This window comes from Lontra canadensis, unplaced genomic scaffold (genome assembly GCF_010015895.1).
Source record: "Lontra canadensis isolate GAN:19392208 unplaced genomic scaffold, GSC_riverotter_1.0 scaffold135, whole genome shotgun sequence".
In the NCBI taxonomy this organism is placed as follows: Eukaryota; Metazoa; Chordata; class Mammalia; order Carnivora; family Mustelidae; genus Lontra; species Lontra canadensis.
The window spans coordinates 693,270-709,664 of NW_022631129.1; the positions used below are offsets into that span (position 1 = coordinate 693,270).

A 16,395-nucleotide genomic window follows, 5' to 3' on the forward strand; every position below is an offset into this window, starting at 1 on the left:
ATTTCCCCCAACTCCCTTCTCCTAACTCTCCATGTCCTCCATGCTATTTGTTATGCTCCACAAATAAGTGAAACCATATGATAATTGACTCTCTCTGCTTGACTTATTTCACTCAGCATAATCTCTTCCAGTCCCGTCCATGTTGCTACAAAAGTTGGGTATTCATCCTTCCTGATGGAGGCATAATACTCTGTAGTGTATATGGACCACATCTTCCTTATCCATTCGTCCGTTGAAGGGCATCTTGGTTCTTTCCACAGTTTGGTGACCGTGGCCATTGCTCCTATAAACATTGGGGTACAGATGGCCCTTCTTTTCACTACATCTGTATCTTTGGGGTAAATACCCAGTAGTGCAATTGCAGGGTCATAGGGAAGTTCTATTTTTAATTTCTTGAGGAATCTCCACACTGTTCTCCAAAGAGGCAGGTTTCTTTGGACAAGTCTGATGTTCTTCTTCTTCTTTTTTTTTTTTTTAAGATTTTATTTTTTTATTTATTTGACAGAGAGAGCGATCACAAGTAGGCAGTGAGGCAGGCAGAGAGAGAGTGGGAAGCAGGCTCCCTGCTGAGCTGAGAGTCCAATGGTGGGCTCAATCCCAGGACCCTGAGATTAAGACCTGAGCTCAAGGCAGAGGCTTAACCCACTGAACCACTCAGGTGCCCCTGATATTATTCTGATATTCTTTCCTCTGTATGTTTAGAACTTACTCTCTGGATATTCTCAGGGTTGTTTCTTTGACTGTAAAATTTGCAAGCTTCACTATTATATGTTTGGGTGTTGATCTATTTTTATTGATTTTGGGAGGTTGTCCTTTCTGCCTCTTGGACTTGAATGCTTGTTTCCTTCCCCTGATTAAGGAAGTTCTCAGCTATGATTTGCTGAAATAGACCTTCTAGCCCTCTTTCTCTCTTCACTCCCTTGGAGATACCAATAATTCTGTTACTGGAACGTTTCATGGTATCGTTAATCTCTCCAATCTTTTTGTGCTATTAGTAGCCTATCTCTGTTTTCCTCAACTTCTTTCCTTTCCATCAGTTTATCTTCTAGATTGCTAATTCTCTCTTCTGCCTCATTTACCCTGGCTGTTAGAGTATCCAGTTTAGACTGAATCTCATTCATAGCATTTTTTAGTTTGGTCTGATTTGATCTCATTTCTCCTCTTAGAGATTCTATCTTGTCACTAATACTTTTTTTAAGCCTAGCTATTGACTTTATGATTATTATCCTGAATTCGATCTCTGATATCTTGCTTATATCCATATCCATTAGTTCTGTGGCAGAGGACATTGTCTGTATTTCTTTTCTTTATAGAGAGTTCCTCCTTCTAGTCATTCTGTTGAGGGATGATTGAGTGAATAGCAGAGTCCAAAATATCAACCATGACCCAAGCAATATACACCCTGGCAAACTCTGGAGTGATTGGAAACCATAACCAAAAAACAAAGCCAAAATGAAACACAAGAATAAAATTTAAAAATTTAAAAAATGGGGGTGGGGGAAGGGGGTTTATAGTCTCTCAGTGTGGACAAAACAGGGTGTTTCAGTTTTTCCTGGGTGTATTTTCATTTGTGTGTTAGAGGACACTACTTCCTAAAATTATAAGGAAAGTAAAACTTTTATATATATAAAGGTAAAATTGAATAGTGAAAAAAGGAGTACAATAAAGCATATATCTATAAAGAATATAGGTGTGGAAAAATACAAATTAAAAAGCTACTATGAGGGACGCCTGGGTGGCTCAGTTGGTTGGACGACTGTTTTTGGCTCAGGTCATGATCCCGGAGTCCTGGGATCAAGTCCCACATCGGGCTCCCAGCTCCACGGGGAGTCTGCTTCTCTCTCTGACCTTCTCCTCGCTCATGCTCTCTCTCACTGTCTCTCTCTCAAATAAATAAATAAAATCTTAAAAAAAAGCTACTATGAAATATAAGTTGATACAATAAACATCTAGTTGAAATGGAAAGGTAAAAAGAAAAAAAAAACGGCATGAAGAAAAGAAAAAAAAAAGGAGAATTTCATCTGAAAAATAAACAAATCATACCTGGAGCTCAATATATAATTTTCCTCAGGCATTGGGATCCATAAGATTATCTTCCACCTGTTCTTCCCGGCTGTTTTCTGGGGGAGGGGCCTGTCTTGCTGTTTCTCAGGTAACCCTGCTTGTGTGGAGACCCCTGTCAGGGGTGTGGGCTCAGTGGGAACCAGTCTTCTGTGTGGCTTTTGTTCCCTGGGGACTTTCCACTCTTCTTCAGAGGCTCAGAGCAGAAGTGGCCACAGCCAAACCTCTGGCCCAGAGCAGAAAATTCAGTCTGCCCTTTAATAAACCCTCCAGGACAGTCTCCACTTCTGTATGCATGCAGAAAACCACAGCCTCCTGGGGTGTGCACCCACAGCAACTCTCTCAGATGTAGTCCGAGGGGTCTGGGAGTGCCACTGCCCTTTCTGATTCTAAAACCCCAAGTGGCAGTGCACTCACATGCACCTGAAGTTCCTGGATCATGTCTGGGCACCACTCTAAAGCCCTTTCCTGACAGCTACTACTCTGTGAGTTTTTGCCTGGTCATATGTGCAGGTTCCAGATTTTTTTCAGTCTGCCCAAGAGAAAAGCAATTAAGAACCAACCCAGCTCTGGTTTATTGTGATCAGAGCTGAGAGCCCCTTCCTGGGCTGCTGACCATAACCTTCCTGGCTCTACCACTCTACTGATTCAAGAAACCCCTTTTGCTCTGCGGCTTCTTGTATCTTGGGACCATGATGCTCTACCTAGAATTCTGCCCTTTCATTTCCAGAGCCCCTTTCAGAGAGGGATGTTGCTCACTAGAGCAGATTTCTACAGGTTCTGATTTTGCTCTCCAGTATTATATCGCTTTCCAGGAGCTAGCTTATGGAGACTCCCTCCCCCTTCAGTTTATCTTCCCATATCTCGCCACATATTCACAACTCCACACATCCTACCTTGTAAAAAGCAGTCACTTTTCTGCTTGCAGAGACCCAGAAATATATTCTTACATCTTAGCTGACTTTGTGGGCGTTCAAAATATTTTGGTGGATATACAGCTAAATTTAGGGGGCCAGTTAAAATGGGTCCCTTTCTCCTTTTTCATCTTTCCTCCCTCCTCTACTCTGGCTTTCTTTGATGTCCATTTGCATGATAAATATTTCTCTATCCTCTCATTTCCAAACTGCAGGTGTCTTTAGCTCTCTTGTAAGCATCATATAGGTGGATATTGTTTTTAAATTCATTCTGGTACCCTGTGTCTTTTGATTGGAGCATTTAGTCCATTTACATTCAGAGTGATTATTGAAAGATAAGAATTTAGTGCCATTGTGTTACCTGTAGAGTTGGTGTTTCTGTTGATGTTCTCTGATCCTTTCTAGTCTTTGTTGCTTTTGGTCTTTTTCTTCTGTCCACTCAAAGTGTCCCTATTGAAAGTTCTTATAGGGCTGGCTTAGTGTTCACAAACTCTACTTTTTGTTTGTCTGGGAAACTCTGTATCTCTCTTTTTATTCTGAATGACAACCTTGCTGGATAAAGAATTCTTGGCTGCATATTATTTCCACTCAGCACTTTGAATATTTCCTTCCACTTCCTTCTGGCCTGCCAGATTTTGGTGGACAGATCTGCTGTGAACATGATCTGTCTTCCTTTGTAGGTTAAGGACTTTTTTCCTTTACTGGTTTCAGGATTCTTTCCTTGTCTGTGTATTTTATGAATTCAACCATCATATGCCTTGGCGATGGTTTACTTTTGTTAAATTTAATGAGAGTTCCTGTCCTTCTTGGATTTTCATATCTGTGTCCTTCCCCAGCTATCATTTGTTTGAATAAACTTTTTGTGCCTATATATCTCTCTTCATTTTCTGGGACTCCTATGATATAAATATTATTGTTTTAATAAGAAACTGAGTTCCCTAAGTCTACCTTCCTAGTCCATTACCTTTAACTCTTCATTTCAGCTTCATTATTTTCCATAATTTAATCTTCTGTGTTACTGATTCACTCCTCTGCTTTGTCCACCCTTATTTTTATGGCCTCCACTTGGGATTGAATCTTGGTTATAGCATTTTTAATTTTTAATTTCAGCCTGATTATATTTTAGTTCTTTTTTCTTTGCAGTAAGGGATTCTCTAGTCTTCTCTGTTTTTTTTCCCCCCAAGCCCAGCTACCATCCATATAATCATTGTTTTAAATTCTAGTTCCAAAATCATACTTACATCTGTATTGATTAAATAAATCCCTGGCTGTGAGTACTACCGCCTGTTCTTTCTTTTGGGATGAATTTCTCCATCTTGTCATTTTGTCCAGGAAAGAAAAGAAGAAAGAAAACAAACAAACAAACAAAAAAAACCTAACAAAACCAACAGCAAAACCAAAAAAATTAGATCCTATGTGTGTTTTAGCCTGCTGTTAAAAGAATCTAGATCCTAAAATAAGAAAGAAAAAATAAAATAGTGAAGTTAACAAAAAAATATATAAAATTAATTAAAAAATTTAACATAAAATAACAAAAAATAAGTAAATAAATGAGAAAATCACCATAAAAATAAATAATAAAAGTACAAAGGAGGCTAGATACTATTTTCCTCTAGACTTGAAGATTTGCATCCCTCTACCCTCAGTAAACTTTGTGGGAGCAAGTGGTTTATACTGGTCTTCTGGGGGAGGAGCCTGTTGTGCTGATTCTCAGGTGGCCTTGCCATAGTGGAAATATGCTTCTAGGGCATTAGGAGGAATGGCTTGGTATAAGAGGCTCCAGAGTCTACTAGGTGAAACTCTTTTGCTGCCTGAAGGCTTTTAGTACTGATAGAATGAATATGGTGGCACCCCATTCTCTCATCCTAGAGCTGAAAATTCACACCCTCCACTCTTTAGTGAGCCCTTACAGAAGAGCAATCAATTGTTCTTGTCTCCCTGGTTTCATCAGAACCCTGTGTTCTTCCTGCCTGCGTCTGAGCTCTTTTATGTCAAGTGCGTGACTGAGTTTCAAAACTATAAATTTTAGGGACTCCTATGACATAGGCCTTCATTGTTGCTCCTGGGGAGGGTCTCCCCATGATTCTGCCACGTGCTAGACCTGTCCCAGGCAAGGTCCCATGACCACACAGTGGTTTGCAGTTTATGGCAATACAGAGCAGAAAGCCCGTAACTAGACTCGCTGTTCTTAGCCAGCTTCCATGGTCCTATACCTGGTAACAGTGCAGCACTTAGGCACCCCCCATTCTTCTTGTGACCAAGGGGATCTTCAGACCATGGTGTCACACTTGGGATTCTGCCCCACTTCACCACCTGGGCACCTTTAAGCCAGGCATGTCCCCCACTGTAACAGACTTTTTTTTTTTTTTAAAGATTTTTTATTTATTCATTTGAAAGAGAGAGATCACAAGTAGGCAGAGAGGCAGGCAGAGAGAGAGGAAGGGAAGCAGGCTCCCTGCTGAGCAGAGAGCCTGATGCGGGGCTCGATCCCAGGACCCTGGGATCATGACCTGAGCCGAAGGCAGAGGCTTAACCCACTGAGCCACCCAGGCGCCCCTGTAGCAGACTTTTAAAAGTTCTGATATTGTGCTCTGTTCTTGGTATTCAGAATTATTTGCTATTTGGGTGTATTTGAGGGACAAGACAAGCTTAGGATCCTCTAATCTTCTGCCATCTTAATTCCTCCTGGAGATGTATCTTTTTAGTGTTGGCAGATATCACTTTATGTTTCCATTGTGGCCTGAATGATTCCGGAGAGGAGAATTGCAACAACACAGTCTGAGTAGGTGAGAGTGGGTGGGCTCCAGCGTACCCAGTAGTGTTGCAGGCAGGCGTGTACTAAGGAGGCTGGACATTTTATTCTCATTGCTTCTAGTTTTGTCAATGTGCCAGTTCTGGGACTTTTGCTCTTGGAGACATTCATCACCCTCACTTTACTCATGTCTAAATCTCAGTTTCTGGCTCATACTTTGGCTCTCAGGTCAGTATCTTCCTGCTGAGTTTGGGAAGCTCTGCTAGGAGATTGAGGGAGGTAGAGGGGGGAAGTTGGTACTTCTTCCCATTCCACCCTGCTTTTGGGGACATCTCTTCTTGGACTCCAGCTTCTTCCAGAAAGACTCAGCATAGTTTCTGCACTCACCTTCTCCCTCTGCTCCTTAGCTATGGTGGCTTGGAAATTTTCTTGCCTCCACTCTTCTCTAGCCTCTGGATAGCATCTCACCATGTCCATCTCCTGTGTAACCAGTTTCTATGATTATGTATTCAGAGAATCTTCTATTTCCTTCTTGGACCCTGGTTGATTCGGTTAGTGTAGGAAGGAAGAGGCAAGGGCAATAGCTGAGATTAAAAAGGAGAGAGGACATAATGGATGTTAAAGGAGAGAGTTGGAGGAGAACAGGAGTGAAAATTGTCTTGGGAGATGTGTAAAAATCACTGGGCAGTTCTAGGACCCAGTGGGAACACTGTATATGGAGGTCACATGAGAATGTCAGGACCACAGAAGGTTCTTTATGGCTATAGTCAGCTGCTTGGATGGTGGCACAGGACAGGAAAGCCAGTGTTTTGAACTTTGTCATGGGTAGCATGCAGACCCAAGGGTAGTCCCCATGATCCTCATTGCCTGGTGATCATTCCCTTTTGTAGTTCCCTCCCCTGAGGGTAGGAGTAGGACCTATGACTCACTTCCAAACAGTAAAATAGAGCAAAGACGATGGGATGTCAATCCCATGGTTGTGTTACAATATGTAAAATTTTGCCTTCTTAGTTGACTCACTTTGGAGACTCTTCATTGTTCTTGATGAAGTAGACATGTTTGGGGAGTCCACATGGCACAGAACTTCAGGAAGCCTGTAGAAGGTGAGGGTGGCTTCTGAGAGCTCAGTGTGGTCTCTGGTCAACAGCTAGGAAGCCAGGGCCTTCAGTCCTGTAGCACCAGGAATTGAATTCTGCCAACATTGGGTCATCCTGGAAGCAGATTTTTCCCCTAGTTGAGCCTCTAGATGATAACACAGCCTGATTACACCTTGAGATCCTAAGTAAATGATCCAGTGAAGCCTGCCCCAGCCCTGGACCCACAGAAACTCTGAGATTATAAATGTGTTGTTGTTTTTTTTTTAATAATTTTTAAAATTTATTTTCAGCATAACAGTATTCATTGTTTTTGTACCACACCCAGTGCTCCATGCAGTCCGTGCCCTCTCTAATACCCACCACCTGTTTCCCCCAACCTCCCACCCCCCCCACCTCTTCAAACCCTTCAGATTGTTTTTCAGAGTCCATAGTCTCTCATTGTTCACCTCCCCTTCCAATTTCCCCCAACTGCCTTCTCCTAACTCCCCATGTCCTCCATGCTATTTGTTATGCTCCACAAATAAGTGAAACCATATGATAATATGAAATAAATGTGTTGTTTTAAGCTACCAATTTTGTAGTGATTTGTTATGCATCAATAGCAAACTCACATATAGCTCATATATCAGGTGAGCTTGACACAATGAGTTGGGGCAAATAAGAGAAGAGTCTTTGCTGGACTATGGAATCTCAGCTGGGAAAGGGAGTGGGGACAGGGGATGTTTGGCTGTTGTGGAAGCAGACAAGTTCTTTTATAAAATATTTTATTTTATTTTATTTTTCAGTGTTCCAAGATTCATTGTTTATGCATCATACCCAGTGCAGTGCTCCACGCAATATGTGCCCTCCTTAATACCTACCACCAGGCTCACCCACTCTTCACCCCACTCCCCTCCAACACCCTCAGTTTGTTTCTCAGAGTCCACAGTCTCTCATGGTTCATCTTCCCCTCCAATTTCCCTCAACTCACTTCCCCTCTCCAACTCCCAATGTCCTCTGTGTTATTCCTTATGCTCCACAAATAAACTAAACCATATGATAATTGATTCTCTCTGCTTGACTTATTTCACTCAGCATAATCTCCTTCAGTCCTGTTCATGTTAATACAAAAGTTGGGTATTCATCCTTTCTGGTGGAGAATACTCCATAGTATATATGGGCCATATCTTCTTTATCCATCCGTCTGTTGAAGGGCATCTTGGCTCTTTCCACAGTTTGGCGACTGTAGCCATTGCTGCTATGAACATTGAGGTACAGATGGCCCTTCTTCTCACTGCATCTGTATCTTTGGGGGAAATACTCAGTGGCGCAATTGCAGGGTCATAGGGTAGCTCTATTTTTAATTCCTTAAGGAATCTCCACACTGTTCTCCAAAGTGGCTGCACCAACTTGCATTCCCACCAACAGTGTAAGAGAGTTCCCCTTTCTCTACATCCTCTCCAACACTGGTTATTTACTGTCTTGTTAATTTTGGCCATTCTAACTGGGGTAAGATGGTATCTCAATGTAGTTTTGATTTGAATCTCCCGGATGGCTAATGATGATGAACATTTTTTCATGTGTCTGTTAGCCATTTGTTTGTCTTCTTTGGAGAAGTGTCTGTTCATATATTTGGAAGCAGACAAGTTTTTGCCAGTGAAGTGATTATGTAACTGAGAGCCTGAGCATGGGAAACATCATCTCTGTAAACGTTGAAGCCAAAATATTACAAGAGTTATAGAAAGCCTTGGGTTATAGAGGTAGAGAAATCTAGACCACAACTAAGACTCTGATCTTCAAGGAAGAAGAAACATGACCAGGAATGTAGATAGTTGTTGTAGTAAGGAGTTGGTGGGGCATTCCAATGGCACATTCTATAAAGCAGCTGGAATTCTTAAGAGAGGGGAGAAGATGGCAGTGGAGAATAAGGAGAACACCTTTCCAAACTCTAAGCAGGACTAATTACATAATTTGTGAAGGTCTGTGAAAAATGAACATGTGGGGTTCCTTGTTCAAAAATCAGGAAAAAGTGATGTTAACAATACTAAAATATAAAGCTTTTTCCTTTCTTTTGTAGTTTCTTTCTTGTCACTATATTTCAAAGTTGCTACTTAATGTCATTATTCTAAGTAAGGAAAAATAAAAATTTAAATTATTAGGATGAAAGTCACCACTCATCTTTATTGTGAAGCATCATTTAATTTTTTTAATTTTAATTTTTTAATAATTTTTTATTATATTGTGTTAGTCACCATATAGTATATCATTAGTTTTTTGATGTGTTCTGTGATTCATTGTTTGCATATAACACCCAGTGCTATGGCAATATGTGCCCTCCTTAATACCCATCATGGGGCTCACCCATCCCCCCACTTTACTCCCCTCTAAAACCCTCATTGATTACTGGAGTCCATGGTCTCTCATGGTTCATCGCCCCCTCTAATTTCCCCCTTTTCATTTTTCCCTTTCTTCTCCTTATCCCTTATTATCCATGTATACCTTATGATCCACAAATAAGTGAAGCCATACGATAATTGTCTTTCTATGTTTGACTTATCTTAGCATAATTTCCTCCAGTTCCATCTATGTTTATATAAATGGTGGTTATTTATTCTTTTTGATGGCTGAGTAATATTCCATTATATATATGGATCACATCTTCTTTATCCATTCATCTGTTGAAGGACATCTCAGCTCCTTCCACGGTTTGGCTATTGTGGACATTGCTGCTATGAACACTGGTGTGCACGTGTCCCTTCATTTCACTACATCTGTATATTTGGGGTAAATACCCAGTAGTGCAATTGTAGGGTCATAAGGTAGCTCTATTTTTAACATCTTGAGGAACCTCCACACTGTTTTCCGAAGTGGCTGCACCAACTTGCATTCCCACAACAGTGTAAGAGGGTTCCCCTTTCTCCACATCCTCTCCAATATTTGTTGTTTCTTGTCGTGTTAATTTTTGCCATTTTAACTGGTGTAAGGTGGTATCTCAATGTGGTTTTGATTTGAATCTCTCTGATAGCTAAAGATGATGAGCATTTTTTCATGTGTCTGTTAGCTATTTGTATGTCTTCTCTGGAGAAGTGTCTGTTCATATCTTCTGCCCATTTCTTGACTGGGTTATTTGTTTTTTGGGTGTTGAGTTTCAGAAGTTCTTTACCGATTGTGGATGCCAGTCCTTTATCTGTAATGTCATTTGAAAATATCTTCTCCCATTCTATTTTGTTTGATGGTTTCCTTTGCTGTGCAGAAGCTTTTTTATTTTTATTTTTATTTTTTTTAAAGATTTTATTTATTTATTTGACAGACAGAGATCACAAGTAGGCAGAGAGGAAGGAAGAGAGAGGGGGAGGCAGGCTCCCTGCGGAGCAGAGAGCCTGATGTGGGGCTCGATCCCAGGACCCTGAGATCATGACCTGAGCTGAAGGCAGAGGCTTAACCCACTGAGCCACCCAGGCGCCCTGTGCAGAAGCTTTTTTTTTTTTTTTTAATAGATTCATTTTTTATTATCTTCAGTTAGCCATTGTTTGTGACATCATTAGTTTTTGTTGTAACATACAGTGATTTATTAGTTGCATATTACAACCAGTGCTCATCATAGCACCTGCCCTCCTTAATACCCATTACCCTGCTACCCCCTCCCATACAGCAGAAGCTTTTAATCTTGATGAAGTCCCAAAAGTTCATTTTGCTTTTGTCTCCCTTGCCTTTGGAGACGTGTTTTGAAGTAAATTGCTGTGGCCAATGTCGAAAATGTTATTGCCTATGTTCTCCTCTAGGATTTTGATGGATTCCTATCTCAGTTGAGGTCTTTCATCCATTTAGAGTTTGTCTTTGTTTATGGTGTAAGAGAATGGTCCAGTTTCTTTCTTCTGTGTATAGCTATCCAATTTTCATAGCACCATTTGTGGAAGAGACTGTCTTTTTTTTCCACTGGATTTTTTTTCCTGCTTTGTCAAAGATTAGTAGACCATAGAGTTGAGGGTCCATATCTGGGATCTCTACTCTGTTCCATTGATCTATGTGTCTGTTTTTGTGCCAGTACCATGCTTTCTTGATGATCACAACTTTGTAACATAGCTTGAAATCAGGCAACGTGATGTCCCCAGCTTTGTTTTTTCTTTTTCAACATTCTTTGGTGATTTGGGGTCTTTTCTGGTTCCACACAAATTTTAGGATTGTTTCTTTTAGCACTTTGAAAAATGCCATTGGTATTTTGATCACGTTGAAAGTATAGATTGCTCTGGGCAAAAGAGACATTTTAACAATGTTTATTCTTCCAATCCATGAGCATGGAATGTTTTTCCATCTTTTGTGTGTTCTTCATTTTTCTTTATAAGTTTTCTGCAGTTCCTAGAGTATAGATCCTTTACCTCTTTGGTTAGGTTTATTCCAAGGTATCTTAAGGATTTTTGTGGTATTATAAATGGAATCAATACCCTAATTTCTCTTCCTATAGTCACATTGTTAGTGTATAGAAAAGGAACTCATTTCTGTGCATTGATTTTGTATTCTGCCACATTAGTGAATTGCTGTATGATTTCTAGTGATTTGGGGGTGGAGTCTTTTGTTTTTTCCACATAAAGTATCATGTCACCTGTGAAGAGAGTTTGACTTCTTCTTTGCCAATTTGAACACCTTTTATTTCTTTTTGTTGTCTGATTGTTGTTGCTAGGACTTCCAGTACTATGTTGAACAATATTGGAGAGAGTGGGGATACTTGTCGTGTTCCTGATCTCAAGGGAAATGTTCTCAGCTTCAGTCTCATAATCTGAATCATTATTTTAAATGCAAATATGAGAGCATTAACTTGTAGGTAGAATCAGGAAAGTTGTACAATTTGTATACTGTAGTTCATACATGCATGTGGATTTTGTTCTTACTAGACAATGGAAACAATTGCATGAAACTAAAATGTTTTTTAATTTTTGATAGAGGCACATTCTACTAACACTCTACCTTCTCCTTACTGATGAGTGAGCCACAAAGAATGGCAGCCCCATGTATTGTACCCATTCCAACTATAGCATGTGAACATTGCTTCTCATGTTGCAAATCCTCCTTAACCAAAGCTCACAATGAGTTTTGGCTTCATAGCAACCCTTGCTAGCAAACCATTCTGCTGCAAATCAGGGGTCATTGCTGGGGTCATGGGAAGCTGGCAAATGTAAAAGAATAAAATGGTAATGGTTAGAAATGTAATCCAAAAAGTAGGACCTCATAACTTTTTTTTTAAATTTCACTTTCAATTACTGCATTACTTTCAATGAGTAATTGTTTTCATTTTTATAATAAGTATTATTATTTTCTCATTGCAAAAGTATTAATTTGCTGGATGCAAAACCCCATAAAACCATAACATAGTCAGAAAAAAAAGGAGAAAGTCCCTACCACACAGAGATGGTCATGTTTTGGAGGCTGGGTCTTTTTGGTGTTCCGTTCTATGCATATGCTATGTATATATTTATTTCAAGAAAAATATCCTGCTCTATCAGTGTTTTTTCTATATCCTTAATATTTCCCACTATAAATCAGTATCCTTTTAGAGCATTTTTAGTTGTATAGTATTTTATACTATGGACATATTGTAACTTACTTAACTAATGCTTTCTTGTTGAATACTTAGGTCATGACTAGTGTGAAATGTGCTACAATGTTCATCCTTAGAGTTGAGCATACACTGTTTCCCATGTGATATTAGAATGCTGGAACACTGGAAGGGCCATTATAAGAGGCCAAAAAATAACAAGGGTAGAGAGAGACTGACTGGATTCCATATGGATTCCTCAAGGTGCAAACAATATTCCCAGTTTGCTTTTCATCAACAGTGCTTTCTTTCTGACTGACCTAGTGAGAAGAGTGACAACAGAACATGCATCTAGAGAACAAAGACAGTGGGCTGACCTCTGGTGTGCTGGAGATGGAGTTACATCAGACATCTGCTCCCATGTGTACTGTCCTGGGAAGGCCAAAGCTGGCAGGACCTGCCACCAGCAACTGCAGGCTACAGCGTGGAGTCAACAGGGAAGATCCCTCAACCCCCTATCCCAGCAGGGCAGCTGGAAAGAGCTGCTGGGCTTCTGTGGACCAAGATTTTGACTCATTTGTCACAGAGCGGAGGTGAATTTATAAGAATTTTATCTTATAAATGTGGAATTCACAAATACTGGATTTTTTGTAAGCATAGTTCCTCCATTTTTTTGTGGGAAAATTTTCAGATATTATGCAAGAAATGCAAGAATCCTTCTAGCACTTTCCTGGCCTGTTTTGAATGAATGCTTTTTCTAAAATGTGGCTAACATAACTCTAAAACTCTAAAAACTCTATAAAAATAGAGAATTTAGCATGAAATTTGCATTTACTATATTATTTTAAGGCACTAAAAGTATTACATGACTTTAAAAAGGATAGTATTTATATACTTATATATAAAATATGCTTATATATAAGCATGTTTATATATGATATATATACATATAAAATATATATATATGTCTTAGAACATGCATTGTTCTTACAAATACATCAAGTGAATCAGTTGAATATCGTTTTTCATGTTAGAAAAATCTAGATTACATTAAAAGGAACTTTAGATAAACCCTTAAATATTTACCAAAGTAAAACTAATGAATAGATATAAAAAGCATCCTATAAGTGTCAATTCATACCCATGTAGGGACATATTGTTTACCTTGCAGATCTGGGTGTCCTTGTCCCCACAGGCAATAAGTCCTGCTCAGAGCAGTTGCTCAGCCAGAACTTGACCCACACAGTACCAGTGGTCTAATGTTGAAAAAGGCAAAGCATCATAGAAATACACTGAAGTGTGGTGTACAGCCCCACCACCTGCCATGATCCTGTCCCCAACTCCTTTCTAGGGTAGCACCTATCCCTGTTTACTGTTGATATCACCAATGTGCAGGTTCATACTATTACTGTTTATGTATCACTAAATAGCATGTTCTCTTGTCTTGCAAATGGTTAAACACTGACTTGGTTTTTTTTGCCCAACTTGTTTTTGGGATTTGTCAGTCTGGCTCCCTGTAGCTCTTGTTAATTCACTTGGAGTGCTCACTTAAAACATCAGTATCTGAATATCCCACAGTTTATATGTCTTCTCCTGTAGGTAGCCATTCAGTGTCTACCCCACTCCCTAGTATTTTGCTATTAAAAACTGCTTACAATGTATTTTCTTATATAGATTTTTGGGGGTATGAGTGGGGGGGATTCTCTAGAGTATCTCTCTACTTGATAACAAATGTTGGTTCCTAAAATGTCTGTACCTTAGGATTTATTAGATGTACCAGATTCATAATTGTGTCAGTTTACCCTCTCACCTTTCCAACGTTTGGTGCCAGGGGACTTTAACATAAGAAGATGTGATACATGTGATATGCTATGTCATGGTTTGCAAGGAAATTTGTATTTCCTTGTTGACCAGGAAAGCAGACCTTCTTCCCACATTTTTACTAAGCAGTTATGTTTGTTTTTCATAATGTGCCATCTTGTACATTTTGCTCAATTTTCCAATGATTTGTTTATACTTTTCTCTCTCTCTCTTTTTCTTAAGATTCTTCATATTAACCCTCTCTGGTCCTGTGTTGCAGGGTCTTCTCCAAACCAGAAAATCATCTTTTCTTTTTATTTTTGATTTTTTAAAAAAGATTTATTTATTTATTTTAGAGAGAAAGAAAGAGAGAGAGAGAGCGTGCACAGGTGGGAGGGTCAAAGGGAGAGGGAGAGAGAACCTGAAGCAGATACCATGCTGAGCATGGAGCCCAGTATGGGGTTTGATCCCATGACACTGAGATCACAACTTGAGTTGAAACCAAAAATCAGATGCTCGACCAATTGTGCCACCCAGGTGCCCCATTTATGTTTTATTTTAATAAGGTATTAATATGATTATATTTGTAAATCTTTCATGGTTTTGTGCTCTTTTTGGCGGCTAGTATTTTAAAACTCAGATATTTTTAAGAACTCAACTTCCTCTTTGATTTCATAAAAATTTTCTCCTGTTTTCTCAAAGTTTTAAACTTTGCTCTTTAGATTTAGTCCTTTACCAACCTGGAATTTATTTTTAAATCACCCTTCCTTTCCTTCTCTTCTTTCATCTTTCTCTCTTTAGTGCTTAAAAATATAGTAATACATACCAAAAAATAAAAACCAAACCCAGTACAGTTTTTGATAATAATTTTAGGTCTGAAATGCAAGAATAATTAAGGGCATCCTTGGAAGGTGAAGGAGTACCTCCAGAATTTCCATGTAGGATTGGATTATGGCAGACTGTAGGGAAAGTGGGGCTGGAGATCTTCTCTGGAAGCTGTATTGACTTCAGCTGTCTCTTGCCAGAATAATGGTGCAGACCCCAAACACAAACTTCACCATGTGGGTTTAGGGTGGTAGTCAAACTCTTTATGCCAGTGCAGGTTTGGCTGCCAGCTAACTTAGGGGTCTCATGGGCCACCTACCTCTGGTCCTTCCAAAGGATTCATGACTCTGGTGTGGAAGCTGGTCATAAGCTTCTGCCACCTCATGTCTGCTAACATCTCACCAACAGACTAGAGGTCAGAGTCACATCCTGTGCTCTGAGAGTCACCATATCTTTTTAAAAGTTATTTGTGGGATTCATTACATTTTGCATTTCTTATTTAATGAAAATAAGTATGAAATGAAAAGATATGTGTTCATATTGATGATAAAACACTTAACGGAGATGAAGCAAGATGGAAATCACTGGATATGCAAAAAACAACCAACTCTTTAGCTTCAGAGAATTTACAACTCACTATTACAGGTTAGTATATGAAGAGAATGAAAGTAAAGAATGTTATGAGATGCTACAAATACATTGCTTAAGCAATTTTGCTGAAAAGGTTATTTTGGATTTCATATTTTTGAACTCTCTGAGAACATTCCCATTGGAAACTGATCATTTGCTGTTAATTCTGAACGGAAGGGAAGGAGGCAGAGGTTTGTAGCCTTTTGCACCCCTTTTGTCCTTTCACTTCCAGGAAGTCTAGGGGCAGTTTCTCAGATCAGTTACATCACCTGTGTACAAACTGGTTAGTAAATGTTTTCCCAAAACTATTAAAATCTTTGTGAAACAAGGCAGGATATAGAAAATGTGACTATCATGTCATTAATACAACCCTGTTTTGTATCCTGTAGTTTTGTAGAAAGTTCTGAAATCAAATAGTGTGAGTCCTCCAACTTTGTTCTCCATGTTGCTTTGGGTATTCTGTGCCCTTTGCCTTTCTGTATAAATACTATCACAACTATGTCAATTAAAAACACTCTGCTGGCATTTTGATTGGAACTGCGCTGAATCTATATGATGAGTTTAGGGGGAATTTGTATCTTTTAAAAAAATTTAATTTAATTTTTCAGTGTTCCTAGATTCATTGTTTCACACCCAGTGTTCCATGCAATACGTGCGGTCCTTAATACCCACCACCAAGCTCACCCATCCCTCATCCCCCTTCCCTACAAAACCATCAGTTTGTCTCTCAGTGTCCACATTCTCTCATGCTTTGTCTCCCCCTCCAGTTTCCCCTAATTCACTTTTCCTTTCCTTTTCCTAATGTCC

General features: G+C 39.5%; 1 protein-coding gene across 3 annotated transcripts in view; it reads left to right on the forward strand.

Moving 5' to 3' along the window:
• OCA2 (OCA2 melanosomal transmembrane protein) overlaps positions 1-16,395 on the forward strand; it is a 481,635-nt gene that overhangs the window by 22,679 nt on the left and 442,561 nt on the right. For all 3 annotated transcript variants that reach the window (XM_032843099.1, XM_032843101.1, XM_032843102.1), the window contains one exon: positions 12,658-12,926. In XM_032843099.1, coding sequence (XP_032698990.1) covers positions 12,679-12,926 — 248 coding nt within the window. In that variant the 5' untranslated portion in view covers positions 12,658-12,678. The remainder of the gene's footprint in view (positions 1-12,657; positions 12,927-16,395) is intronic.